The 27,213-nt window shown below is 43.4% G+C and overlaps 3 protein-coding genes across 12 annotated transcripts in view; all 3 read right to left on the bottom strand.

Moving 5' to 3' along the window:
• The window catches only part of LOC306704674 (RNA-binding protein Musashi homolog 2), a 219,498-nt gene extending 214,287 nt beyond the window's left edge, over positions 1-5,211 (bottom strand). For all 10 annotated transcript variants that reach the window (XM_079171130.1, XM_079171131.1, XM_079171128.1 and 7 more), the window contains exons 1-4: positions 5,064-5,211; positions 4,665-4,705; positions 4,212-4,293; positions 3,506-3,590 (exon numbers count right to left, since the gene is read on the bottom strand). In XM_079171130.1, the coding sequence (XP_079027256.1) occupies positions 3,506-3,590; positions 4,212-4,293; positions 4,665-4,705; positions 5,064-5,125 (270 nt within the window). In that variant the 5' untranslated portion in view covers positions 5,126-5,211. The remainder of the gene's footprint in view (positions 1-3,505; positions 3,591-4,211; positions 4,294-4,664; positions 4,706-5,063) is intronic.
• An 8,764-nt stretch (positions 5,212-13,975) lies between these two features.
• LOC306705232 (oligodendrocyte-myelin glycoprotein-like) lies at positions 13,976-16,147 on the bottom strand (the record flags this gene model as incomplete). The annotated part of the gene is made up of 3 exons (XM_079171937.1): positions 13,976-15,368; positions 15,845-15,892; positions 16,140-16,147. The coding sequence occupies 3 exons, from the start codon at positions 16,145-16,147 to the stop codon at positions 13,976-13,978; spliced, it is 1,449 nt and encodes a 482-aa protein (XP_079028063.1).
• A 1,866-nt stretch (positions 16,148-18,013) lies between these two features.
• LOC306705328 (uncharacterized protein) lies at positions 18,014-20,567 on the bottom strand. Its single transcript, XM_079172054.1, has 2 exons — positions 20,403-20,567; positions 18,014-19,156 (listed from the first exon to the last, which is right to left on the bottom strand). The coding sequence occupies exon 2, from the start codon at positions 19,146-19,148 to the stop codon at positions 18,360-18,362; it is 789 nt and encodes a 262-aa protein (XP_079028180.1). The 5' UTR covers positions 19,149-19,156; positions 20,403-20,567; the 3' UTR covers positions 18,014-18,359.
• Positions 20,568-27,213: the final 6,646 nt, after the last annotated feature.

The following is a 27,213-nucleotide window of genomic DNA, read 5'->3' as shown; positions in this document are numbered from 1 at the left end:
TAACCAATATTACTTCATGATAATGACTAGTCTTTGTGTGTGTTTGTCAGACAGCCACGTTAGTTTAATTCAGGCATCTATATTTAAAAAAAGAAATAAAATGAGACGAACAAACAAGGAAACAAAAAATGGAAATTAGGTATGATTTCCACTTTCCCCTTGTGCGAATACTATGACTCAACTTGTTCACAGTCGCAGCACCTCCAGCCACTCGTGCCCTTCAAGGTTGCCGAGGACAAAAAAAAACTGCTGGTGAGGATTCATTCAAGCACTGCTGAAAGTGGGCGGCTCGTATCGAACCGACATCTGCAAGCGCATCAAGAACCGGCAGCATCCGCCGGACCGGGTCCCGGTCCTTTTCACTCGCGCTGAGCAACTTTATAAAAAAAAAAAAAAGAGAGATATGACAGATCCTAATGCGGTGCCATCTTGATAGCGCGAGCGTTAAGATGTATACGACGGCGCGGCGGGATACAGCCCAGTGACTAATAGTGAGGAGAACGACACAGACGGCTGCCTTAGGTCTGTAATCTTCTGTCGCACCCCGAACGGATAAACAACAGCACATTAGCAGCTAGGAAATATCAATTTCTGCATCTATTTGAGCCAGGATCTTTGGTATTTCAATTAGACTGTCAAACACTCATCCGATTATAAAAATGTCACGCAAAAGAAAAAAAAGCTTCACTTTGTTGTTTATTATGACGAAGCCATTGGTTATAATAACAGGAGTATTATAGTATTGTTAATATATTTGAGGTTTGGGGGTATGGAGACAAAACCGCCTGGCAACAGAGCAAATTAATCATATTAATAGAAAATTGTTTCATTAACATCAGACAGGATTGCAAATCTTACTTGGCTCCACATCTTCATAAATACAGACTGTGTAAAAGTCAACGTCCAATATGATGATGTTAATAGTCATTAAAACGTTTGTATTTGAGGCATCCATTGACGCCGACCATGTTAACACCATGCCTCCCTGAAGGAGTCCGGCCAGGCCTCTCTCGCCCTTCATTTCCTGTCTGCCATCTAATAAAAGGCTACAAAAAAAATAAATAAAAAGCCTCCAAAAATACCTCAACTAGTTTGGAATGAAAATCCCCTTCCCCCTACAGATTTATTTTTTAAAGGAACGATACTACCCGACAGAGGTAACGATAAATATTATGAAAAGGGGAAAAGGTACCGCAACAAGCGTCGAGTGACTCGCCAATTAGATGTGCAACAAGTGTGGAGGACTTTGCTACGCCTGTGCACTAAGGCCACAATTCGGAGAAAGGAATGATGATTAGATGTCAGCCTTTCAAATGTCAGCGCTCACTTCTCAGGGTGAGGCACTATCAGATCCGAAGAGTGTGACACAAGTCTGCCAAAGATGACCTACAGCCTACGATGCGATTGTTTACGTACGCATCTTGTAGCTGCAAACCGTTCTGTATCTTTCTACGGATGTAACTCTGGCACAAATACATAAGATTTCGAATATTCTACATTTTGATAAAACGATAATATGTAGGAGCTGAGTTTGCTAACTTTACCCACAAGAACGTCCTTTATCTTACGGGTGAAAAAAAAAAAAAAACTATTTTGCAATCAATAATTCAGTTGCAACATCGACGTAGCAGTGGATTGAGACTGTGCTATGAGCATGAGGTCATCAAGTTAAGTCCAACGAAAATCTTAACGGAATCATTTTCGAATGCTCGGGGAGTTTAACCGTTTGCTGCTGCTGCCACTACTCTCAACGTGCCTTCGGGGTAAGGCGCCGGACCAGCTGCACGGGGACAACTCCCAGGTGCAAGTGCATTTTTTTTACGTGCGACACATTTCACAAAAGTCAAGTTCATTTCAAATGTCAACCTTGAAGTTTACCAAACTGCTCCGTATTCTGCATCAAAAGCACGTTTGCGTCATAACCCCGTTCCTACGTACTCGTAGTTCACCGTCAACAACCTCGTCTCCTCTATTCACCGACCCGCCGCGTGTCTTTGTCACCCTTATAGCCATAACATACACTAACACCGAAGCACAAAGTCTGAGTGAGACACTGACACTGACACTGACCCCCCCCCCCCCCCCCCCCCCGAGACTGAAAATAACACAACAGGAAGGATCTGATCGGATGGGGTAAGAGGAAACTACTAATGCCCATCTCTGTGCCCCTTAATGTGTTCTGACATGTGTGTTTGTGATGCTAAATAACTCATTTTAAGACTAGTAGAAATACTAATCACATACGCCAGCACTGAGCTGTTGTGGAAACTGGCCAAAAAAAAAAAAAAACTCACAGCTCCCTAATAATAATTTAAAAAAAGAGGAGCCGAATCACTGGGAAAATAAAATAAGATCCACTGTCCAACAAAATAGCCTTTTTTAGCTCTCGACCAAATCACACCTGAGCTCAAGAATGTCATTAAAATGGACAAAGAATCTTTAAATGACATATCCTACACAGATTCCAGAGTGCCCTTTAACTACAATCCCTTTGTCTTTGGAAATCCTGAAAAATGAAATAGTCCTCCATCCGGAGTTGCCTTCAGCCGAGGTAGCACAACAGTACGATTCCATTTCCAAATCCACACGGCCATATCTGGAAATTACCACGGTACCGAGCAGAAATCCCTGACAAATGCAATCTCAGCTGAACCCTGTCTAATCCATCACTACAGACATCTCTCAAAGACAAAAAAAAAAAAGAGAGAGTAGCATCTTTAATTATTCATCTGCTGACAAATTTCAAAAAGGGCAAGTAGAACCCACAGTGGTTCAGAGTTCTGCACGGGACCTACGTGGATGTCTGTGGATCAATCGGCCTATCCATGCAAATAAATTCAGACGATTCTTTCTTGCCGTTACACTGCTACACGTAGAATTATGTTACAACGCAGTAACCAATTAGTTTGAATAACATGCTTGTTGTTCACAAAGTTGTTTAATTCTGCTTTTAGTCTAGCTTTTTTTTTTTTTTTTTTTTGACGTCATGGCACTATTTCATGGGGGACGTGCTGGTTTCCCACACTTACGGTATCAGTGCATCAGGCGTGATACGACGCAATATCTGCTGGGTCAAACACAAGCGGTGGCAGCAGGGCCTGAGACAGCACGCCCTTCAGTGGAACATGAGATGTGTGTGTGTGTGTGTGTGTGTGTGTGTGTGTGTGTGTGTGAGTGTGTGCATGCTGCACATGTGGCTGCGGCGAACAGGGAACGGGGAGGGAGAGGATGGGGGGGGGGGGGGCGTGTCAGCACCCATTCAGCCAGAGAAGTGAAAGTGAACACACATATTATTCACCCTGGAGTTGTGTTTTTATTGCTAAGCTTAAGTGTTGAAGGGGCCGCCGTTTAGCCCGCATGTGCGTGACCTTGATCCACACCGCCTGTTAACTTAAGAGGTGTTCAACCACAAAAGGCCTCGCAGGCAGCGAAAAAGTCACACAGCGTGATGGCAAAGGCACAAACACAAACACACTTACGTAAGTGGGAGGTAAAATTAACTCACCGTCTTTGAGTCTAATTCGTGGTGTTGTTGAGCTAAGACTTTATCTACACTGGCAGCATCTGTAAACGTAACAAACCCAAATCCTCTGCAAAACAAAGAGACACAAAGAAACGAGAACAACAATGTTAGAAATGCACACACACGCATACATACACACACACACACACATAATTGCAATACATGTTGTTTCATGCAAATACTAAACGATAGCGAATATATAGCGTGGCTTGCCATGATAAAACTGCACAACAATGGGCATAATATTCCTTTGACCTTATTATTCTTACAATAATAATAATAAACAATCCAACAAAAATAAACTGATGGAGGTCCTGTGGCAGATCTGGAACAGAAACTGAGCAGGCTGCTGATCATTATTTGGTGTGTTACAATGGGAGACGACAGCACACCAACATTGCGGTGCAGTCACAAAGTCAATGTCAAATTGCATTCGGCTGCAGCTTTACAGCAGCGAGCATTTAAGCTTATCTGGCTTGCTGTGAAACCACACGCAGGCACGCGCGCGCGCACGCAAACACACACACACACACACACAGGGGACACACGCGAACACGTGCGCGCGCGGACACAGAAAAACACACACATATGCACGCTGGATTAACACGAAACACGGACAAAGTGAGCGATATCGTCACATGCACTGGAGAGGAGGGGGGTGAAAAAGTAGGAAGAGCCCGGTATTTACCTTGAGCGTTTTGTCGTGGGGTCTCTCATCACCATACATTCTCTTATTTCTCCGAATTTACTAAAATAGTCTCTAAGGCTGTCTGTGAATAGAGAGAAAAAATATGTCGGGTCATTTGACAGAAAACATATGGGCATGCTGTTGTCACTGCATTTCAACCACACACACACACACACGCACACACACACACACAAAAAACACCCCGCGATGCGCATAGGGGTCGAATAGAGGACTTCAGATGGACGGAGATCAAAAATAACATCGTGCATACACACTAGTGAGACATCCCATACAGTGCACTGCTGCACGGTGCACATTCGCACATACACCCGCCACAGCCGCTACAACGAGCACTCAGTCACAGCGACAAGAAGAGAGAGAGAAAAAAGAAGAAGAAAAAAACAACAAGAAAATACCGGGACACGGTGTAAAAAGAGAATAACAGTCTCTCACCTGGTGAGGTTTGCCAGCTGAGGCCACCGATAAACATTTTACTGTAAGGGGAAAACACAACAGAAGTGAGTCCAGATGTCAGTTCGGCCATTTTGACGACTAACTACTTCTAAAAGCGACCTTAAAGGATAAAGGAAGACTATGCAAACACATTCGCGCTTAGTATTTATAGTCTAGCGACATAAAAAAAAAAGGGGGGGGGGGGGGGGGCAAGCCACTCTCGCTACAAAGCTGAGGGGGCTTTCAACTGAATGTGGAAACGGACCCGTGCACGGTTTAAGTGCGTACTGTAGAGGGGGACGAATCCAGCACACGGCAGTCGAAGTCCTCTCTAAGATGTTGTTAACATGAAAGCAAAAAGCAGAGTACCTTTAGGAATACATTTAGAAAGATTCTTACCCCGGGTCATGTTGTGAATCATTTAGGCTTCCGGATGTGGCTTGACTCCCGTCTCCTTCCATATCTATTTCAAACTATAGGCTGTGACTACAGTAACAGTGACAGACACACACACAGATACGGGCAGGAGATATGCAAAGCCCCGCTATGAGAATATTACTGAGCCGGGAATGAAAGCGTCACACGTGGGATCAGCTCAGCCCCCTTGCTCCCTCCTCCCTCTCTCTCCGCACGCTCTACCTTGGCCCACAGGGGGGCGGAGCCTGCCTCTGTCACCTAACCAATCCAATTGACGTCAATTCAGGCAATCTGCAAACCAATCCTCCGATTTGTCATTTAATTAAGCACTAAGCCACTGGAGGTGAAAGTGGCTTATTGCTCTTCTAAATCAGTGGACACATAGCATTTAAAAAAAATAAAGAAATAAAAAATTCTTTGTCTAAGAAATGGTCTTCTTAATTAGCCATGTTTACTTAATATTACCCAGCTGACAGGTAAACCTTTACAAAGCAGCAACGTGATTACTTTTCTACTAATTACATTAACTTGTTGTTCTTCCGCCACACAATATAGTCCCTCAGAAACAACCAACAAATGGGTATATTCCTCATGCATGTTAATATTGAGATTATCCTGGTTGTTATGGCTCACAAGTGTTTTACAATTATTGAATATTTGAAATGAAATACTGTACTTCATATACTTGTTTGATTTCTAAATGGTGGCTAACATTATTTTTGCAGTGATAGGCTTATAAGACGTGTTTTTTTTTTATATGATTTTTAGTATGTGCATTTAAATTCATACTACTCATGGTGTACATTTAATGTGGCTTCCAGCCTTAAAAATGATCAATACATAAATGCTATAGCATCAACAACGCAATGTTATAGTGTAAATATTAAATAACGTGTCTTTATGAATATTTTTAAGTTACACCTCAGAATATGCAGAATATCAGATTTTGAAATGAATGAAAAGGTGCCCAACTTTAGGCGTTAAGGTGGGCTGATTATTAGAGAAAGTCTCCCGAGCCATTATGAAAGCCAACAAAGAATATCCTGCAGGTATCAAAAAAGTACGGTATCCATACGTGCAGTGAAGAGATTATGAATCTTTTCATGTAGATGACCTGTAATGAGCTGCTGAGGGGAGCAGGGCTGGCAATGTGGAGATAAACTACCTCTGCCCCCTCATGACCCTGAAGAAGAACAAGAAGAACAAGAAGAATAAGAAGAAGGCGAAGAAATGAACGTATAAACGACTGTGTACAACGTTTCGGTACATATTTTTTGCACAGCGTGCTATCAATAGAACACAAGAAAAGGAAATCTCATGTACAAATTATGCTTTAAATTATGTATTATACATTTGTTTGCATCCGCGCCACATTGCTGCTCACAGAACTCGACAGACAATAAGACAATGCATTCTCTAGAAATGCAGTTTTCATTCATCGTAGCACGAGAATAATTACAACAAAACATCCCGAGCTCTGCGCGGAACGTGACTAGTGATCCTATTTCATTACTCACATTCAGTGAAGTTTTATTTTTTTTGAATAGGCCCGGCTGTGCTGACTGTTCGGGGCACTACCAGAGGGAATTTCTTATCTAGCCAGGCAGCATGTTTTTGAAACAATGACTTAGATAAAAACCCAAATAACAAGACTTTTGACAATTTAACAGCTAAAACTGTCATTAGTTTTGGGACACCCCACATTGCGGCTGTCTGTATCTCAGAAACGAATGTATGGAGGTAAATGGTAGCAACTCCTTGTGGCACAGGAGTGTCAAAGAAAATGGAAATATGACACCTTCTATGCACTATTCTTTTTCTGCCCCATGCCATTTGGTGATACTTTCAAGATTATATTACTGTTGCATGTTCTATAAATTGTCAAATGTGTGACAGTACCCTACAGCATAATGCCTGAAATGTGACGGTGGATACAAAAAAAAAAAAAGCATTCACTCATGCAGCTGCAGAGAGGAGTGATAGAGGTTATGAATTGATGCGGAATATGAGTTCTGAAAAACAACAGGCTTTAAAGCGATCACAAGGTGTGCAAGAAAAAAATCACAGTGGATTTAACACATGAAGAGCAACTTGTTCTATGCTCAAATAAAAACACTGGGGTCTCCGGTTTCACAGTGCGGCTGTGAATTATTCTGCCATTTGAACACTGTTATCATGGCCTTTGTGTTCACCGTTGCACCATGAAGAGTGCAAAGTCAAACGTGAAAGACGTTTTTTATAACATCCGATCACGGCTTGTGAGCCAGGTTTGAACCCAAAACAGCATGATGCCAAAGCAGACGCCCTGTTCTCTGTCAAATCTATCATATTTCAACAACAAACCTCTCATATCTTATGGATTACACTTTGGTTCACCATTCGGGTCGCCAGATCCTTTTTTTTTTTTTTTTACACTGATTGAAGGAGAAAAATGTATAGATTTCTAAATAAAACGGTGTTCTCCTTTAATCTGAGCGGCCACCACTGCCTGATGAAAGTGCCCAACATGTTTATCCTTCTTTAAGCAAGTTTAGGCTCTCTGACAGCTATGCTTTCAGAGCAGCTGAGTGTTTAGTATCGAGTGAGCAGGAAAGAGAGGGACGTGTATGTTTTTATGAACAAAACAGATTTCCTTGAAACCGAACATCGCCGTGGCTTGGAAGCCTTTATAAAGGGGGCAGCTGTTGAAGACGTTCTGATTAATGAGGGGATGAAGAATAAAAAGAAATAGACACCTTTTTTTTATTTCTTATTTCCTGCATGCTTTGAACTCGTCTGTGTGTTGAATGATAATTCACCCTTTCGCTTTAGAATCAAGGACAATGCAACGATTTCTGGAATCACATAGTTTGCATCAGTGCAATTGGGGCTTTGCATTCAGTGCTGAAAGATGAAGCGCTCCTCAATGGAGAGGAAACTCAGCATGCAAAAAAAAAAAGAAAAGAAAAGAAAAGAAGAAGAAGAAGCTTGTAACTAACCGAGCCTTTGCATGAAGACTGGAGGATTTGGGGATGGTGAGAGAAGTAAAATTGATAGTGTGTGAAAGAGCTGTGGGGGGGGGGGGGAAAGTGAGAGAAGCAATAGACTCACTGACAGTGTTATGAGATGCTGTTTTGAGAAGAGGCATCCTGTTTCCTGTTGCAGTAATCATTTTACACCCTCAGAATCCTCACTTGACCTTGGAGAAATTGTCCCTGGATCATGCATAACCCCTTTCCTCCACACGGATTCCTACATGTAATCTGTTCGTGAATCACAAAATATATTAACCTTTGAATGTCTGGAGGCACGAAAACGCGCGGTGATAATAGTGAAAATTGAAGTGTTCGGGGATTTTCACGTTTTTGATACATCATTTGCATGCCTCTCTCAGAGGCTCACCATGTGTTTTGAGCACGCAAAGGAATCCAATACGCATTAATCCAACACTAAAAGCTAGCTCAGACTAAACACCTTCCATCGCTTCCATGAATTTGTTGGGGATATTAATCAAACGCTCTTGAGACGTTGTTAATTTGATCCTTTGGATTTTGTGAATGATTTGGTATTGATCTCTGTGGACCTCTGGAGGGCCTATTACAGTGGAATTCAGAATCCAGAGGAAAAAGCGGCTGAGAAGGCTGCAGATGTGAACAAATTGTCTCCCTCTAGTGTCCTCTCCTCCCTGCTTCTTGGTTGCTGCATGAGCTAAAGCGCCTCTCAGACTGCAGGGAGGGAGCCAGACCGAGACATGCATAATTGACAGTCCTATTTCAGGAATTAGCCACCCGCCAAACTGCAGCCGACCTGCTCTTTCATCTCGCCTCGGGTAGCTTTGCATCTTGTGGGGGTACATTTCGGCCACGTCTGATAGCAAACTGATGACTTTAAGCAATGACATTTCCTGCTCTCATCGTGGATTTGTACGTTTCCAATGGGTGGTTGTGTGAAAACGTCGTCGACTGATCCTGATATGTGAGGATCACTGGGACCGTGTGCGATTGTTACCACACAGAGAAACTGTTTGAAGTCAGATCAGTGGGGACGGATGTTCTGGTGATGAGTGATTTCTCTCCCCCATTATGCCCTCTGTAGCTGCGCAGATGAGTTAATTAAGCTCTGCCAGAGGCTACGCACTAATATTCCAGGTAGATGGGCCACCGTGATATTCAAACGTCCACATTATTAAAAAGAACTAAACCGTAATATGGACTTTCGAATGATCTGAAACGCATAAGGCTCCACAAAGCCTGCAAACTACCCTTGTAAGCGTTGAGAAATGCTGTATTCCCTTGCACCAAGTGCCCAAAGGCACCTCAAGGTTCCACTAAACAGCTCGCAGCACAGCAGACAATCGCAGATCGGAACAGTTTTGCAGAATCCCTTCAAATGCACACACTTCTGTTGTGACAATAAAGGCCGAGCAAGTCTCCATTTTTTTTTTGACCTCGCTATTAAAAGATAATTTGCATGTGGGGCTCTTTAGACCAATCGGGCTCGAGCACAAGTGGGTGATGACGACATCATTTACCTGCTCCACTGGGCTGGGAGATAAGCTCATGCCCCCGCTGCTCCCTGGAATGTTCTGGCTGCCGTTTTTTGAACGACTCCAGAGAGAGACGTGTGTTGCAGATGATGACGAGTGGCATTAAAGCACCGCAAGGAGCCGTCCCATCACCTGTACAGTCAGCAGTGCGGAGGAAGATGTGCACGTTGGCCTTTTGGAGAGCTTTGTTCGAGACAGAGGGAGCGACGGACCCCTCCCCACGCAGAGACCCAGTCATGTAAGTTATATCAATCTTTTTGGGGATTTTAAATTGAGCATGATTTTGAGCTCCCCCCCCCCCCCCTATTCTCTGTCAAAGTACATTTTGTTGCAATCCTCCTCAGGACAGCTGTGCAAAATGCTCTCTGGTTTATCATGCAAATTCACAGGACATGCTCAACAGTGTTGAGGGTTGAGGCACACTCGTGCACAGCACAGCTGCATTTGTTGTTTGCTCGAAGAACTATCCTGTACCCAGTTTCACTCTCTCTCTCTCTCTCTCTCTCTCTGAGTTTGTTTATATGAGTGCATATGCTACGCCTCAGACATTTCTTTTAAAGTCTTCCGGAGGCTTAGAATGGCACAATAAAGCAGGCCTCGCTGGACACACCGGCTAAGTGGGGCTTTCTGTCCTCCGGCTCATTCTGGGTTTTGTCTTACCAGTCTTTGCTCTCTCCTTTCCCTTTTTACCTTATTTACTTTATCCCCCTAACTGGCTGCCACCATTTATTCTCCCAGTTGCCAACCACTTCCTATTCTGCAACCACCGACCTTACCACTGACCTTGCCTTGTCTGTGCCAGTGAGACGAGAGCGAGAGATACCATATCACCCCCCCCCCCCCCCCACCCCGCTATGCTGCAGGGTTTGAATTTTTTGCCTGTCTCATCAGTCCTCCGGCTGCTGGAGTACGCCTTGTTATTTCTTCCAGATTCCTACTCGTTTCTCCTTTTCGGCTGATCAGTGCCCAGACTGGAAAACATCGCTCTTGGCTCAAAGAGACGGGCGAGCCTCGGCGTATGGACCCTAGCCGTCGATACAGATTAGGTTTATCGGATAAACTTTATCTGCAACATCTGAGCGTCCTTTGGTTGGGTACCGGCCTAATTCTGGGGCACAATTGATATTGTGACGCATGCCTCTGAGGAGGTCGAGATTGGCAGCCATTGTTTCAGCAACAAGGAGGCTGCAGTGGCCTTTTCAGGGCATGTCAGTGTGCATCTGCGTGTGTGTGAGCTTTGGTCTGTCGTGACGGTCTGCAGTTGTTGTTTTCATTCAAAATCTACACCGTGCGTTGAATTACAGTAAACTCACAAGTGTTGCCGAGCAGGAAAGCACACCTTTTGTGTGCATTCTAAACAGATTTTCAAAAGGTCTTTATCAAGGGCAAGTTGTCCCTCTAAGAATTGCTCTAATGTTTTGGTATAAACATTCATTTCTGTCCCGCCACCACAAGAGGGCACCTAGAGTCCATGTAATCAGAACAGGAGCTGATGTCATTAGTGCGTCTGGTGCGTCTGGTGTGTGTTCATGGAGGTTGTTTGAAGTGACACGTCTCCTGTGTTCCTTTCAGGAGTGGTGAGTCTGCAGTCACACCCAGGTTCCCCACCTACAGTTACCTTGTGGCCTCTCACGCAGAAGGGAAAGACTGTGTGACCTCCACGGGCCGCTGTAAGGGGAACAGCTACAATGATGGGCTGTTTTCTGGGCTGCCTGTTATTTCTGTAGACAGTGTTAGAAAAATAATAAAAAAGGTACAATTCCAAACTCAAATAGCTTGGTGGTGAGCAATGCATCTCTGTAGAGCAGTGCTCTCAAACAACACAAGAAAGGGGACTATTTCCAGCAAAGCACGCACAAAGACGTATGAAATAAACTCCTTTTGCGCACTCACATAGATTGCCTGCATAAAGACTGTAATACACTACAGGTTCTTTAAGCCTTTCTGTCTGCCATCGTCTGAACACTGTGATATATATAAAGCTGATGGAGACTTAAATGTACGAGAACACAAGAGGGCAGTGGGGTTGCCAGGTACAAAGCAGCACACTGGGGGTGAGTCTTATTGAGTGTGGCTGAAAGAAAGAAGGCAGCTCACTCAAAACGAGCCCGGGTGGAGAGATGAAGAGGGGAGGCATGGCAGCAGTAAATGATCCTAGCCCTCTACACCTTGTCAGTTATTATAGGCGCCAGAAGAGAAATCTGACATTACTTCGTGTTGTCTACAGAGAAAATAATTGGCCAGCAGGCCAGCTCGCTGGCACCTTAAAGTACTTTGATGAGATGTTTGAAAGTTCTGCAGCTAAAGTTAGGAAATATATCATGTGTTTGTTGGGGATTAGAAAAGTATGAAAGCTGCAGTGTGGCGACTAAACAAACGGCAAGCTTGACTATAAAAAACAATTTAAACCAAAATGACTTTCTAGTGATTCTCAACCCTTTCTTCCCAAAAAAAAAACCATCTGTTTGTTGGCAATAATGAACCATAGAAAGATCTCAACCTCCGTTGTAGCTCCGCTTTCTCTTTTTATGTCCCATAAACTAGGCCGAGAGAGGACAACTGGCCCGTAGATAGTGCTTTGTACCGGCAGTAATCACTTGGCTGATTTGTTGGAGTAAAGTCAATAAGATAATCATTTAATAATTAATAAATGATTAAATGAAGATGCAAGTTAAAGGTGAAACTGAGACTTGGGGGAGAGAAAAGAAACGTTTGAGCTCTGACTCGTGCTTATAAATACTCAGCACACCAACCACTAGTTCCTTTCTGTTTAGGCTTCTGTGTGTCAGCTATAAATACACCGAATTTATTCAGCAGGTGTTTGAGTTTTGAGAAGGAAGGGTGGGGTGCAGATAAAATGATCAGTTGTTTTTGTTCACTCCGTCTGACCTAAACATGATGACAATGTATCCAGTTGTATAGTTTCAGAGTTATGAGACCGGCTATACATCACATGCCATGCTGGTCTCGCATAAAGTAGGATGATCTTTGTTCACTGATCTTTTAGAAAACTAACTTAGACACAGAGTGATCGCCCAATGAACCTACAGATAAGACTGTGTTTGTTCTGAGGTCTATCTGGAATAAGTGCCTCTGTACTTAATGAACCTTCCCTCAATATATGCACTTAAAAACAAATCTATGCCCGTTCAAATCTGAATAAGTAACCGTGTGATCTATTTAATTGCATTGAACAACTTCAGCCCCCATGAGGGTTGACACCTATATGTCAAAGTCCCATGGGAGATGCAGCCATTGAATACAAAAAAAGAAGAAAGAAAGAAAAAAGGCAGTTTGTCTGCCCTCTCCCATGAGACACTCTCAGTGAACACAGCTTGAAATTAAAAACATCTGTCTTGCAGTTTAGCATGAAGACAAAGGTGGCGTAAAACAATTCAAACAGTCATCAGAAGGTAGCAGATATCTCATCAGTTTTATTTGAAAGAAATCGCCCAGTGGAAGTGTGCTCCACCGTGTTCTTCTTAAGTCTGTGCTTTAATGCTCTGCGGCAATATCGCAGTATAAGTTAGCATTCCTGGAGCGTTCAATCACCATGCAGATCATTTTCACGAGCATCACTGAATCATGAAGGACACTTAAGTTTGAGATGTGATCGAAATACGGACGCGGCACTTGGCACTTGGAGTTTGTTAAAGATAGTGATGCAACATTGCTCGTTCATCCCACAGAGTCCCCCGTTGGTCCCTGTTATGTTCGTGGCATGACCGGTTTCTTACACAACACCCTGTGCCCGGAAAAGATCTCTCATCTGGTGAGTGATATGGTTTGTTACATGGAACAGGTAAGCAGGCATCAAGGATATCTATTGATACTTGGCAAAAGAGTCTAAATAAGTTGTGAGTGCCATACCTTTTTTTTAAAGCCAGTGCAATACAATTTCAAAAAGATATGACCATAATATGACCAAAGCAACATCTCAGCCAAATACAGCCAACATTAAAAAAGAAAAAAAGGGGGGAAATAATAATTTGTAGGTCCTATTGTGTACTGGACGGCATTGAAAGTATACTGTAGTTGCACATGAGCACCAGGCTACATTCAGTTACATAAGAAACTGGTACCTGGATGTATAGTGCCATCATGTGCTGAGCTACATTCATTACAATGTTCTTTTTTTCATTTGAGTGGAGGCTTGTAAAAAGTGTTGTTATAAAAGGTGCTTCTTTGTTGTTGTTTTCTTGGGCCAATTATTATAAAAGTAGCATCATACCATACTGAGAATAGCAGGGATTGTTAAACTTTGTATTCTAAATGGCCTTTTTGCTTGGGTAATATACAAACATGAAAGTACTACAACAGTCAGCAGTCTTGTTTGTGCTCATAATTCACAGGTGCTTTTTTTTGTCTTTCAGAGGACTCGTTGCAGAACGAGAGACAGAAGCCCCAGGTTGTGTAGGAAAGGGTGCGAGGAGCGAGTCGCCGGTGTTGGGCCGCCGTTGCTGACGCCGCTGGGAACGGACTGATTCTTCCTCCTCACGCTCCTGGTGCGAAGAGTGGTTGTCTTCTTCGTCTGGATGGAGGAGCTCTCCGTTGTAAAGAACTGGTCCGTGGCCAGCGTCACGTCAGACCTGATGGCCGTTTCGGTAACAAAGCTTGTGTCGGGAAAAGAGGATGCGTCGCTGGCGTGGAGTGAGTCAGCGGAATCAGTGTGGAACACGTGGTCTGCGGCAGCTGGGCCAGCAGATGCAGAGAGGGGATTAATAGTGAGCTGTGTGCCCGCGCTTCTGGGTCGCGGGGTGGAGGTGCCGATGGATGTGGCTGTGAGGGGGTGGTGCTGCGTGGTCAAGGCCTCGTTGGGGTTGTGCGGGGTAGAAACAGACGAGTACCACCACCCGGTGACGCTGGCCTCAGGGGGCATGGAGCTCAGGTCCTGGGCACTCGCTGCAAGGGGGGGCAGGTTGTAGGAGGCAAAGTGCCACCCTCCAGTCCTGCCAGGGCGCACCCCTCCACAGACAGGCTGGGTGTGGCAGGGGCAGCCCAGGACGCGGGCAGGCGTCTGCTGCGTCCAGGACAGTAAGTAGGTGATGTCGGCATAAAGGTGACAGGCCCAAGGGTTGTCGCCCAGAGTGACGACTCTAAGAGACGTCATCTTGTCAAAAACTCCAAATGGCAGCGTGGGAAAGCGGTTGGCGTGCAGATAGAAGTGGGTTAGTCGGAGGAGCCGGTCCAGAGATCCCGGCAGCACATTCACGAGCAAGTTGTGGGAGAGGTCGATGTTCTCCAGGTGCGCGGGCATGTTGGTGGGCAAAGTCCAGAAGTGATTGTGGCTCAGGTTGAGCGTGCGCAGATTGATCAGCGTGTTGTTGATGAAGATGGCCCGCTCCAGCTTGTTGTCCGAGAGGTCAAGCAGCCGCAGGTTCCACTGGTGGACCGTGTCGTTCTTGTCCAGCAGCTGGAGGCGGTTGGAGGTGGCGTGCAGATGCCAGAGGGAACGAGGCAAGCCGGCGGGGAGGCGGCTCAGCCGGTTGTGAGACAAATCCAGGAGGCGGAGGTGGGTGTACGCGGTGAGCTGTCCGTCCAGGTCGTGAAGTCGGTTGTGGGACAAGTTCAGGGAGCGCGCGTTGTGCTGCAGGCCGTCGGGAAGATGTCTCAGGCCCCTCCACGAGCAGTCCACCTCCCTGTGGCTGCGGCCGCAGGAGCACATGGAGGGGCACACGGCTAGGGCGTGCAGCGCCAGCAGCAACACGAGCAGGAGTTCCAGAAGGGCCTCATGTGGGGGCGGCTTCGGCAGCACATGCCTGCTGAAAGAGAGACAGGGGGACAGGACAGGAGAATGTTAGGGTTCGTCTCACGCAGCATCCTTTTTACCTCCGGGACACACACAGTGAAATGACGCCTGCGCAGTGTTTGGATCTGTAGGAAGAAGTACAGTGACTGCAAAACGCTGAGCTGAATAAAACTTGTTTCATCATTGCTATAAAGCTCCACCCTCTACCAGAATCTCTTTCATTCCCATAGAGAAACACACACACACACACACACACACCTCTGCAGGCACATGCATACTGTACGTACAAGCTGCTCAATGTTTGCTGCAATGCTTGCAGATGCTCACATTCACATTACATGCCATACTGACTCCCATAACCATGCAGGACTCTCACAAAATGTTCACATATATCAGTAGCCGGCTGAAATGAGTCCTTTTTCTACAACTGATAAACATTCGACCAAGAATGAGGATATTTCTAGTCCAGTCAAGTATATCATTCCTCACGAAAAGGATGAGAAATCCCTGTAGTCATTTTCCCAGGCATCCGTTTGCCTGTTCAGTCATCAGTGGTTGTCAGAGCAGTCAGTCCCACGCTCCCAGAGGAGGAGAACTAGCTCAATAGATGGGTTGTATTAATGACTCCACAGAGAACTCATGCATCAGCTGGTGCAAAGGCAGGCAAAGACACAGCAAGGAGCTCCACATTGCTGAAACTGCAGTGTACTGTATGTGAGCCAGGGTGTGGCAGAACGTGTGTGTGTGTGTGTGAAAAGAGTCCAGAAATTTGTCCATAACTCACCTTCTCATCTTATCATTCCAGTCACTTTTCTCTGCTCCTTTTCCAAGCCGCTCTCCTTCTCCTGCTTTCAAGCTCGGGACCAGCTGCTGCTCTGCTGAAGAGGATTTTTTTTTCCTTCTTCTTTCTTTTCTTTTTCTCTTCTTCTTCTATGCCTGAATTCCCCTCATAGAATTTGACCACTTGCTCACTTGTCCAGTGCGGGATCTTTTTGAGGTTGCCCTCGCTGCCTTCCAGTTTGTCCTCCCCCGAAGAGCGGAGAGTTTGATATTGCCCTTATGGATCTTTGAGTTAGCGCGATCAGGCACTGCAGGCTTTGGATTTGCTCTGTGCAGTGGAAGTGAGCGGGCAGGGGAGGGGTGGGGTGCTGGTGGGGAGTATTAGGAGGGGGGTAACTGAGGAGAAATGGAGCGCATAACAGAGGGGTCCCTGCACACAAGGCTGCTGCAAAGAAAACTCCTCAATCCCTCATCTGGCAGCTTTCAGGATTTACTTCTGCATTTAAAGCGACAGCTATTGTTGTGGTTAGATTAATTGACTGATTTCGGTCCTGTTTGTACTCAAAATGAATTAGACTGCTATCAGGTATCACCCAAATCAATACTACCCCCCTCTAAAGCATCCCTTTACAAAGTAACACAGTGCTGTAATTGCTTGTTATTTTTCCCTGTGTAAATTTAGACGCTGCCACAAAAAAAACAAAAAAACGTCGGGATTTATTGCAGGGGACTCCAGTCCACTGCAGCTTCCTACCTGTCATCAGCAATACAGGCAATTCTCCACGCTGCACTGCATTGCTGTACTTCTACCACACATCATCATCATCGGGTTCGGAAGGACATTTCAACAGTGATACAGACGGCAATTAGGGTTTCAAATGTGGCAAATTCAAAAAATGATTTTGCATCAGTGTAGATTCCTGATTCAATGCGACCGCAGTCTTTCTTCAGTTGTCATGTAAACTATAGTATATACCTGCATGTACCTCTTTTTGCAGTGCTAGCACATAATATCCAAATCTCTGAAATCTAAGTTTTACTGTAATCCCTTTGACTGCTGATGTACAACCAGGAAGTATTTTGACATTTACTTTCCCTGACGACGGCCTTTACTGCATCCCATCTCTGAGCATCGACATCACCAAGAGCTACCGCTTCCACCTCCGTGCAGCAAGCGTTGCAGCAGGGGCTGCATCGAGAAGGGACAAACTATTAAGAGTTTTAATGAAGGGTGCACATTCATCATGACGTCACAAAGGAAGGAGATGAACAAATATCGGCACCAGACTGTGGAAACAACCGCATAGTTGGGGTTTTTAAATGGTTCGTCTTTGTCAGCTCTGGCTGAGGTGAAAGAGAGCGTTCTCTCTGAGTTGAGTGGCACTGCCTGGAGGAGGCACATTCTCTGCCTGCTAATCAAGCAGACCTCTCTTTTTCTCTCTCTCTCACACACACACACACACACACACACACACACACACACACACACACACACACACACACACACACACACACACACACACACACACACACACACCTGCACTTTAAAACAAAAACTAAAGTCTCAAACCTCAAATAGACCTGTAAAAAGTGAGGACCGGCCAAAATGTCCTCACTTTCCAAAAATCAACAGTCCACATTCTGTTGGTTAAATGGTCCTCACTATGTAGCTAGAACAAGAACACACACACACACACACACACACACACACACACACACACACACACACACACACACACACACACACACACACACACACACACACACACACACACACACACACACACACACACACACATACATACATACATACATACATACATACATACATACATACATACATGCACACACATCGCTGCAAAGTAATAAAGTCAGGACTGAGGTTACAGGTGTTTTATTTCTCTGGTTGTTGCATATATCATATATCAAACATGTACATCTCAAAAAGTAATATGTGTGAGAGACAAATTGACTTGAACAAAATTGTAAAATTGTAAAAAAAAACACAAATAACAGAGAAATACAGTATCAACCGATTGTTTTTTACCAAAAAAAATGCTCAGTGCCCAGTTTGACAGCTTTGGCAGCACACGCAGCTGTTCAACTCACTGTAATGCAAAAGCTGCTGAAAAGAAAGTGTCCTTTATTTACCATAAAGGGGTTGTAAAGCTAGAGGGAAGTTAAGCCAGGTGCTCAGGAAACTCTTCGGCACACACGCACAGCTCTACACCTCCTCCTTTGGTCCCTCGGTGACCTCAGAGGAGGGGGCTGCTGAAGCTTTGACGGACTGGGAATCAGTCGCCCCCTCTTGCGGCTTTGAGGAGGATGCATTTTCCATAACGGTCACAGGTGTAGTGGAAGCTTCCTCGCTCTTAGCAGTGTCTCCCACCTCCTTCTTGTCCTCCTCTCCCGTTCCTCCATCCTCTTTTACCTTCACTGCCTCTTCCTTGGCGGCACCATTTCCCACGTCCTCCTGCCCTTGGATGATGTCAGACATTAACACGGTGGTCTCTTTGGCTTCCGTCTCCGGCGCCCTTTTGCTCTTCTTGGCGGTTCCTATCCAGTATTCAGTGGTGCTGATCAGGTCGCCGTTGACGCTCAGCATCTTGACGCGGTTGCTCAACTGGCACACCTTACACATCAGCAACAGAGTAGAAAGCAGCAGGATAGTGCAGGCTATGATCAGTCCGCCGGCCACCATGAACACCGGAAGACATTCCTTCCTGTAATACATTTGGAAAGGTGAGGTGGTGGTGGTGATGATGGTGGAGGGCTGTGGGCCAGGTGAACGTGAAGTGCTGTGACTTTTGGAAGTCTGGGAGACTGTTGTAGGTGACAGAGTGGCAGACATGCTGCTGGCATTACTGGTGGGATCAGGTTGGGATGGTGCATAGGTAGGTGGAATAGGGGAGCCTTTCGGTGTGGGTTCGGTAGAATTTTGATCGGCAGCAGCTCCACACAATAGTACACCCAGGATTTCTACGCAGCACAACAGGAAGAGGAGGCCATTCATGTTGGTATCTGAGAAGACACAGGATGGCAGTTTAGTTCAAAAGGAGATTTGGAATGCAAATGTAATACAGTGAGAAGAATTAGGAGACAGTGCAGACACAGTAGCACCTTAAATAATCTATGGGGGCTGGGCAGCCATAATCAACCAAAGCTATATTTTTGAGCTTGTGCTTATTTCTTACAGATCACCAGTGGTGCAAAGTAGCCATGCACATTTACTCAAGTTGTCCCATCTTTTGCTACTTTATATTCCTACTTCAATACATTTTGGAGGCAAACATTGCACGTTCCACTCCAACACAAATGTATTGCATCTTTAGCAACTAGATACTTTGCAGATTCAAATTATTGACGTAAAATATAACCAACTAATACATTATGGTGCAAGATCGTAGATTAAGCCACCCAGCAGTATGAAATGGGCCATTCTGCATCATGAGTAGAGTACGTTAAGTATATGCTGGTACTTATGTACTTTTACTGAAAGGACATTTTGAAGGCAGGACTATAATATATTTTTGTGTTATGATCTTGGGTATTTTAATGGATTATTTCCTTTTATACAATCATATACAGTATGAAGATAACTTAGCAACGATTTAGAAATGAATCCATCACAGTGACCATTTAGAAGCCATGGATTTTTTTAGATTCCGGGCTGACAGACCCATGTGCTGAAAGTCTGACGCGCCACTGAACTGCGTTGCGTCCCAAGCTCTGCTTTCTCTGGAAAATCAAGTCTAATCAAATGATACTGGCTAACGGACTACACAAAGGGCAAAAATTACACTGAGCTGAGCATTGGCTCCATGGATCTCAATATTTCATTGCTGAATATGCTTACATCAGGACCAGCGGCGGCCCTTTAAAAAAAAAACTAAAGCACGGTTTTAGGAAATAGTCAGCCGCAATGTACTGTAATGTACATATATGTCATTAGAAACACTGGAATAATCCTTTAGCAGTGATGTAGCTTTGAATTTACTAGCTACGGTGATGATGCTATATACTCCCACTAAAAAGATGTTGATGACCCTAAAACGGTTTCTCTTATATTGAATAATACACAAGTCTGTCTTTAAAAATATCACCTTTTTATCACAAGGATGTAGGACAGAACCATGCAACACCACAACCATAAATACAGATGTTAACACTTTTTCCTTCAGCTTAGAGTTCTTACTAGTTTAAACATGAAGCTGATAGTGTTTACAGGTTTTCAAAGTAAAAGTATGTATTCATTTATATCACTTACATTGTTGGAGATCTTGATTTAGTTCCAAGAAGAATAAGGTTTCGTATAAATAAATATGGACACAATATGCTGCGAGTAGAAGAAGTGAGATGAACGAACGACTGGCAATGTCGAATGACGGTAATCTAAATCAGTGGTACACTCATCTGGCTGTCTTGTTCTTACTTCTCCATTTGCACTATAATAAGAATAGGAAGTGGTTTTGGTGTTCTGTTCGGTGCTGTAGCTGGTCACGCATACATCTGTCGGGTAGCTGACTATTAAAAGTTGCATGATAAACGCTCGCTGTGCAGCCCGCCCACAGTAATAAAAAAAAAGGTTCTCACTCATTGATCATGACCTACTTCATTCAAATTCCATCAGTAAAACTAACATCTACTACATTCAAAACCACAATAAACCCCACAGTCTGCATGACACCAAAGGTAGAAATTGCATGACTTTAACACACAGTAAAGCTCTTTATTTATGGAAATGTCTTACAGGCCTGTGATAGGTCTCTTTTTTTAGAAGCTGACATGCTGACGGGCCATGTCATCTCTTGCATAGTTTATAATAACTCTTTCTTCTTATTGGCGCCCACAGAAGATTTTAGGTATACGTATATGAACGTTTGTCTTCTTCACTGTCATCTGCTTATTTTCTTCCCAACCTCAATCGCTCACAGGTGACTTTGATCGTAGTCCATGTTCGTCGTCATCATTTAAGGCCTTGTACCAATAACACAAGGGACTTTTGACACTTCAGTCATTTAATACCACATGGAGTGGAAAATGTTGAAGCACACATCACGCACATTGAGATCAGACGCAGATATGTAAGAAGAGCCATGTGAAACATCTGTTCACTGTGCAAATAAAAATCTCTCTCTCTCTCTCTATATATATATATATATATATATATATATACATATATAAATTAATCAGCATTTATTGCAAATTTTTTATTAAGTTCCCCTTTTTGTGTCTCTGTGTATTTGTGGTAATGTGTGCAGCTGCACTTACACATTTAGAGAGAAATGCTTGATTTGGCAAGTTGCCTCATCCCTGCAGATGACACTGGTGACATGCAAGAGAGAGCTACCAAAGTGATTTCATCCATCAACTCACTACACGCTCCAATAGCATCTGTTTTGCAGGTATTAAGCTTCAGACCCCTCAGTGCATAACCCTGCTGGTCAACCTGTTGTGCTTTTGTCATCTAGGCAGTGACATCAAATATCAGTTTAGACAATCGTATCAACATGAACATCAAATGGAACGGAAAGGAATTTAATAATAAGAATGTATGATGATGGAATAATAATGTCGGCATCTTGTTATTCAGACAGAAGATCTGAGGCAGTTTTACAAGTGTACACGCCTGTCATAAGTATGACTGTACTAGTCATTTACTTTAAACATAGTACTTCATACAGTAAACTGTACTAGTACTAGTCATTTACTTTAAACATAGTACTTCATACAGTAAACTGTACTAGTACTAGTCATTTACTTTAAACATAGTACTTCATACAGTAAACTGTACTAGTACTAGTCATTTACTTTAAACATAGTACTTCATACAGTAAACTGTACTAGTACTAGTCATTTACTTTAAACATAGTACTTCATACAGTAAACTGTACTAGTACTAGTCATTTACTTTAAACATAGTACTTCATACAGTAAACTGTACGAGTACTAGTCGTTCATTTCAAACATAGTACTTCATACAGTAAACTGTACGAGTACTAGCTGTTCATTTCAAACATAGTACTTCATACAGTAACCTGTACTAGTACTAGTCGTTCATTTCAAACATAGTACTTCCTACAGTAAACTGTACTAGTACTAGTCGTTCATTTCAAACATAGTACTTCCTACAGTAACCTGTACGGGTACTAGTTGTTCATTTCAAACATAGTACTTCATACAGTAACCTGTACGAGTACTAGCTGTTCATTTCAAACATAGTACTTCATACAGTAACCTGTACTAGTACTAGTCGTTCATTTCAAACATAGTACTTCCTACAGTAAACTGTACGAGTACTAGTTGTTCATTTCAAACATAGTACTTCATACAGTAACCTGTACTAGTACTAGTCGTTCATTTCAAACATAGTACTTCCTACAGTAAACTGTACGAGTACTAGTCATTTACTTTAAACATAGTACTTCATACAGTAACCTGTACTAGTACTAGTCGTTCATTTCAAACATAGTACTTCCTACAGTAACCTGTACTAGTACTAGTCGTTCATTTCAAACATAGTACTTCCTACAGTAAACTGTACGAGTACTAGTCATTTACTTTAAACATAGTACTTCATACAGTAAACTGTACTAGTACTAGTCATTTACTTTAAACATAGTACTTCATACAGTAAACTGTACTAGTACTAGTCATTTACTTTAAACATAGTACTTCATACAGTAAACTGTACTAGTACTAGTCATTTACTTTAAACATAGTACTTCATACAGTAACCTGTACGAGTACTAGCTGTTCATTTCAAACATAGTACTTCATACAGTAACCTGTACTAGTACTAGTCGTTCATTTCAAACATAGTACTTCCTACAGTAAACTGTACTAGTACTAGTCGTTCATTTCAAACATAGTACTTCCTACAGTAACCTGTACGGGTACTAGTTGTTCATTTCAAACATAGTACTTCATACAGTAACCTGTACGAGTACTAGCTGTTCATTTCAAACATAGTACTTCATACAGTAACCTGTACTAGTACTAGTCGTTCATTTCAAACATAGTACTTCCTACAGTAAACTGTACGAGTACTAGTTGTTCATTTCAAACATAGTACTTCATACAGTAACCTGTACTAGTACTAGTCGTTCATTTCAAACATAGTACTTCCTACAGTAAACTGTACGAGTACTAGTTGTTCATTTCAAACATAGTACTTCATACAGTAACCTGTACGAGTACTAGCTGTTCATTTCAAACATAGTACTTCATACAGTAACCTGTACGAGTACTAGTTGTTCATTTCAAACATAGTACTTCATACAGTAACCTGTACGAGTACTAGCTGTTCATTTCAAACATAGTACTTCATACAGTAACCTGTACTAGTACTAGTCGTTCATTTCAAATATAGTACTTCCTACAGTAAACTGTACGAGTACTAGCTGTTCATTTCAAACATAGTACTTCATACAGTAACCTGTACTAGTACTAGTCGTTCATTTCAAATATAGTACTTCCTACAGTAAACTGTACGAGTACTAGTCGTTCATTTCAAACATAGTACTTCCTACAGTAAACTGTACGAGTACTAGTCATTTACTTTAAACATAGTACTTCATACAGTAAACTGTACTAGTACTAGTCATTTACTTTAAACATAGTACTTCATACAGTAAACTGTACTAGTACTAGTCATTTACTTTAAACATAGTACTTCATACAGTAAACTGTACTAGTACTAGTCATTTACTTTAAACATAGTACTTCATACAGTAAACTGTACTAGTACTAGTCATTTACTTTAAACATAGTACTTCATACAGTAACCTGTACTAGTACTAGTCGTTCATTTCAAACATAGTACTTCCTATAGTAAACTGTACGAGTACTAGTTGTTCATTTCAAACATAGTACTTCATACAGTAACCTGTACTAGTACTAGTCGTTCATTTCAAACATAGTACTTCCTACAGTAAACTGTACGAGTACTAGTTGTTCATTTCAAACATAGTACTTCATACAGTAACCTGTACGAGTACTAGCTGTTCATTTCAAACATAGTACTTCATACAGTAACCTGTACGAGTACTAGCTGTTCATTTCAAACATAGTACTTCATACAGTAACCTGTACGAGTACTAGCTGTTCATTTCAAACATAGTACTTCCTACAGTAACCTGTACGAGTACTAGCTGTTGACTCTGTTTGTCCCCATGTGAACGGACGTGCATGTGCGTCTGCACTTGTAGAACAGCAAATAGGAACGCCTTCTCTCTGAAATGACCGACTACTGGCCAAAGTCTTCCAGCCATGTGCTACATTTTCTAAAGCCTGAAAACCGAGCCAAGAGGATGTGCAGAAGTCTAGTTTCCTCTCAGACCGCTTGCATGACAACACACTGAACACGTGGACTTTTTGCAGAGAGACTCTAAAAATATAAACTGCTTACCACAGCTTTAATTCAACTTCTACTCTTGATGCAGATTTCATTTGTTTAAGCTGAAATCCGGCTAAATATGTTTGAGAGGAAGTGAGAATTAAAGGAACGCAGATGACGTCATCTCAAAATCCCCTCGCACCTTCCCCCGAGTGATGGAAAGTCCCACTTGTCAGTAACAACTATCCCACAGTACAGGCAAAGGAAAGAAAACGAAAGGAAAGAAAATAACACATACACAAATTGTAAATTCTAAGGAGTGAAACGAAACCACAAAATAAGATAAAAATAGGCCGAAATAAAATAAGGCGGTGACTTTTGGGAGAATTTAATGTAACCATTAACCAGCACTTCCATCTTTATCAGTGAGTCCCTCAACAATTCTTCACAGAATGAAGGAGGAATCAGAAGGATGATCCACGAGCCGGTTGTCGACGCGACGTCATCGAGGCTGCCATATGCGTCAGGCTGCATCGTGTCAGGCCTGGCCAATGGGTGGAGGCTATGTGCCCTGAAAAGATGCTTGCGTCGCCAGAACAGATCGAAGTTAGCGACATAATTGATCCCTTTCAGAACGCAAGTTTTGCAGAGTTTTGCATGTGTTGAGCCCTAAGAAGATGCTCAACTTGTTGATCCCTCTGTTGGCCTACCGGAAGTGGTCCTCTAATAAAAAATATACTGGGCCTCCAGTTTGTCCAGACAATTAAACAGCTCAAAGAACTCCTGCTTTCGCACCACTGATTGCCCTCTGCAGACATCACTGGCCCTCACTTGTAGATTCATTTCAAAGTGTTTATTCATCAGCAGAGGAATTTTCTCTTTTTCTGAAGTTGGCTGATTTGACTCCATCAATCTGGCACTCTGTGTGAGTCTTATCCTTAGCTATAGCACCCATATGTCCCGTTCTGATGAACTAACTCGCCGGGCGCAAGACGTTGGCAGTGGTGTTCGGAAGACTACTCCGGCATCGAATACCCTTGTCTCGAGCGCTGCAGCTCTTCTGTAACTATTTACGACGGTCCACACGCACTTCATCGATTCTGACGAGCAGAGAGGCACGGTGCAGTCCAGGGGCCCCGATTGTGTCAGCCGCTAAATTACTGTTTGGCTCGCATTGTGGGTTGCGGATCAAAGAATATAATCTCAACCCAGTGATGTCGTCATAAATGATCTTCCCAGTGATTTTATTTGCTGTAGGAAAAGAAACGCATTGGTTCTGCACATATCAATATTCCACACTCACACCCAGAATTCAGTAACGGCACGCCACAAAAAACAAACGGCTAATTGTTGTCCGCTTTGATTGCCATGCAGGGGAGGAAAGAATATTCTTTGTCCGGCCTCCCAGTAAAAGGAAGCGGTTTTCCCCTTCACCAAATGCTGGCCATGTGACCCGGTACCAGTTGGAGTCAAAGAGCTTTTGCTCGCAGTGCATCGTGAGCCGGGATACAAGGGCCTTTCTCCTCTGTTGGATTGATACCAGCATGCAGAAATCAATCCATCCTTCACACTAGTCACAGCCACACTTCAGATGCATCCATACCGATAACAGGCTTCAAGGACTGAATGCGAGCAGTATTTATCATTGTACTGACAGCTCTCAAGGTCTCTTATTATACATGTTTGATAGTCATCACATAAACGCTGCAAAAGCACAAATGGGGGGGGGGGGGGGGGGGGGGGGGGGGGGGGAGGCCTACATTTTATTTATGAAGCGAATGAAAGCATTTCCTACGCCAACAATCCATACTGCTCTGCTATAGATTGCAACTGTGGCTGAATGTGGATCAATAAAACATAGCCAGAGTTGGAGCGTGCTACTGGTAATGTCAGTGTTGAACCAGATAATCTGCTGTTACGCAGAGATGTTCTACTAAATGCAGCCAGCGTCAGACATTTTAACCCACAGGTTCAAGCGGATTCCAGATTTAGAGCGCAGTCGCTCATTTTCACGTAAACTGAGTCAGCTGTTCTAGGAAAAAGAACGATTGCTCTTTCATACCTCATCAGTGCATGCAACGCCACAAAAGCATCTGACCAAACTTCATGTCAAAGCACAGTTGTAAATAAAAAAAACCAGCCCAGCTCAGAATACAAAGACTGAAGCTGACTTGGTACTTTACGTTGGGTCTTTATGCCACCTAGAGGCCAACTGGGATACATCACGCAGCTGCTGCAAAGCTTATTCATAACCGCCTACTGAAATGAGCTTCAGTGTTCATTACTGACCTTTGAAAATGAAGTTTGACTTTTACTGTTTCCAGGGGCTAAACGTCTCAATGGACATGAAAGCCACTTGGTGTGCTCTTCCTCCTTCACATTCCAGAGTGGGAGAAAACCACCAGCCTGTTTTCCTCATATCGATTGGTTTGTAAATTATACTTGGCATTTCTTTCACCGATATCTGACGGATGACATGACAGACACGGCGGAGAGAGAGCGAGAGCGAGAGAGAGAAAGTTCCCAGGGCTGTAATCGAACCCTGAACGTTGCAGGTACATCGCCGGCGCTGTAACCACGAGGATAGCAAGCCTCCCCACTGTGCACATATTCATATCCAACGACTGGAAACGGAATGTAATATCTAGCAGTTATGAACCTGTTGTTTGGATACGAGAGTAGAAAACTTGGCTTATTTGATCAGTTGTGCTGGAGCCTCACTCTGCCAGGAAGGCAATAA

The sequence above is a fragment of the Pholis gunnellus genome (assembly GCF_910591455.1).
Source record: "Pholis gunnellus genome assembly, chromosome: 13".
In the NCBI taxonomy this organism is placed as follows: domain Eukaryota; kingdom Metazoa; phylum Chordata; class Actinopteri; order Perciformes; family Pholidae; genus Pholis; species Pholis gunnellus.
This window is presented reverse-complemented; position numbering and strand designations above follow the sequence as displayed.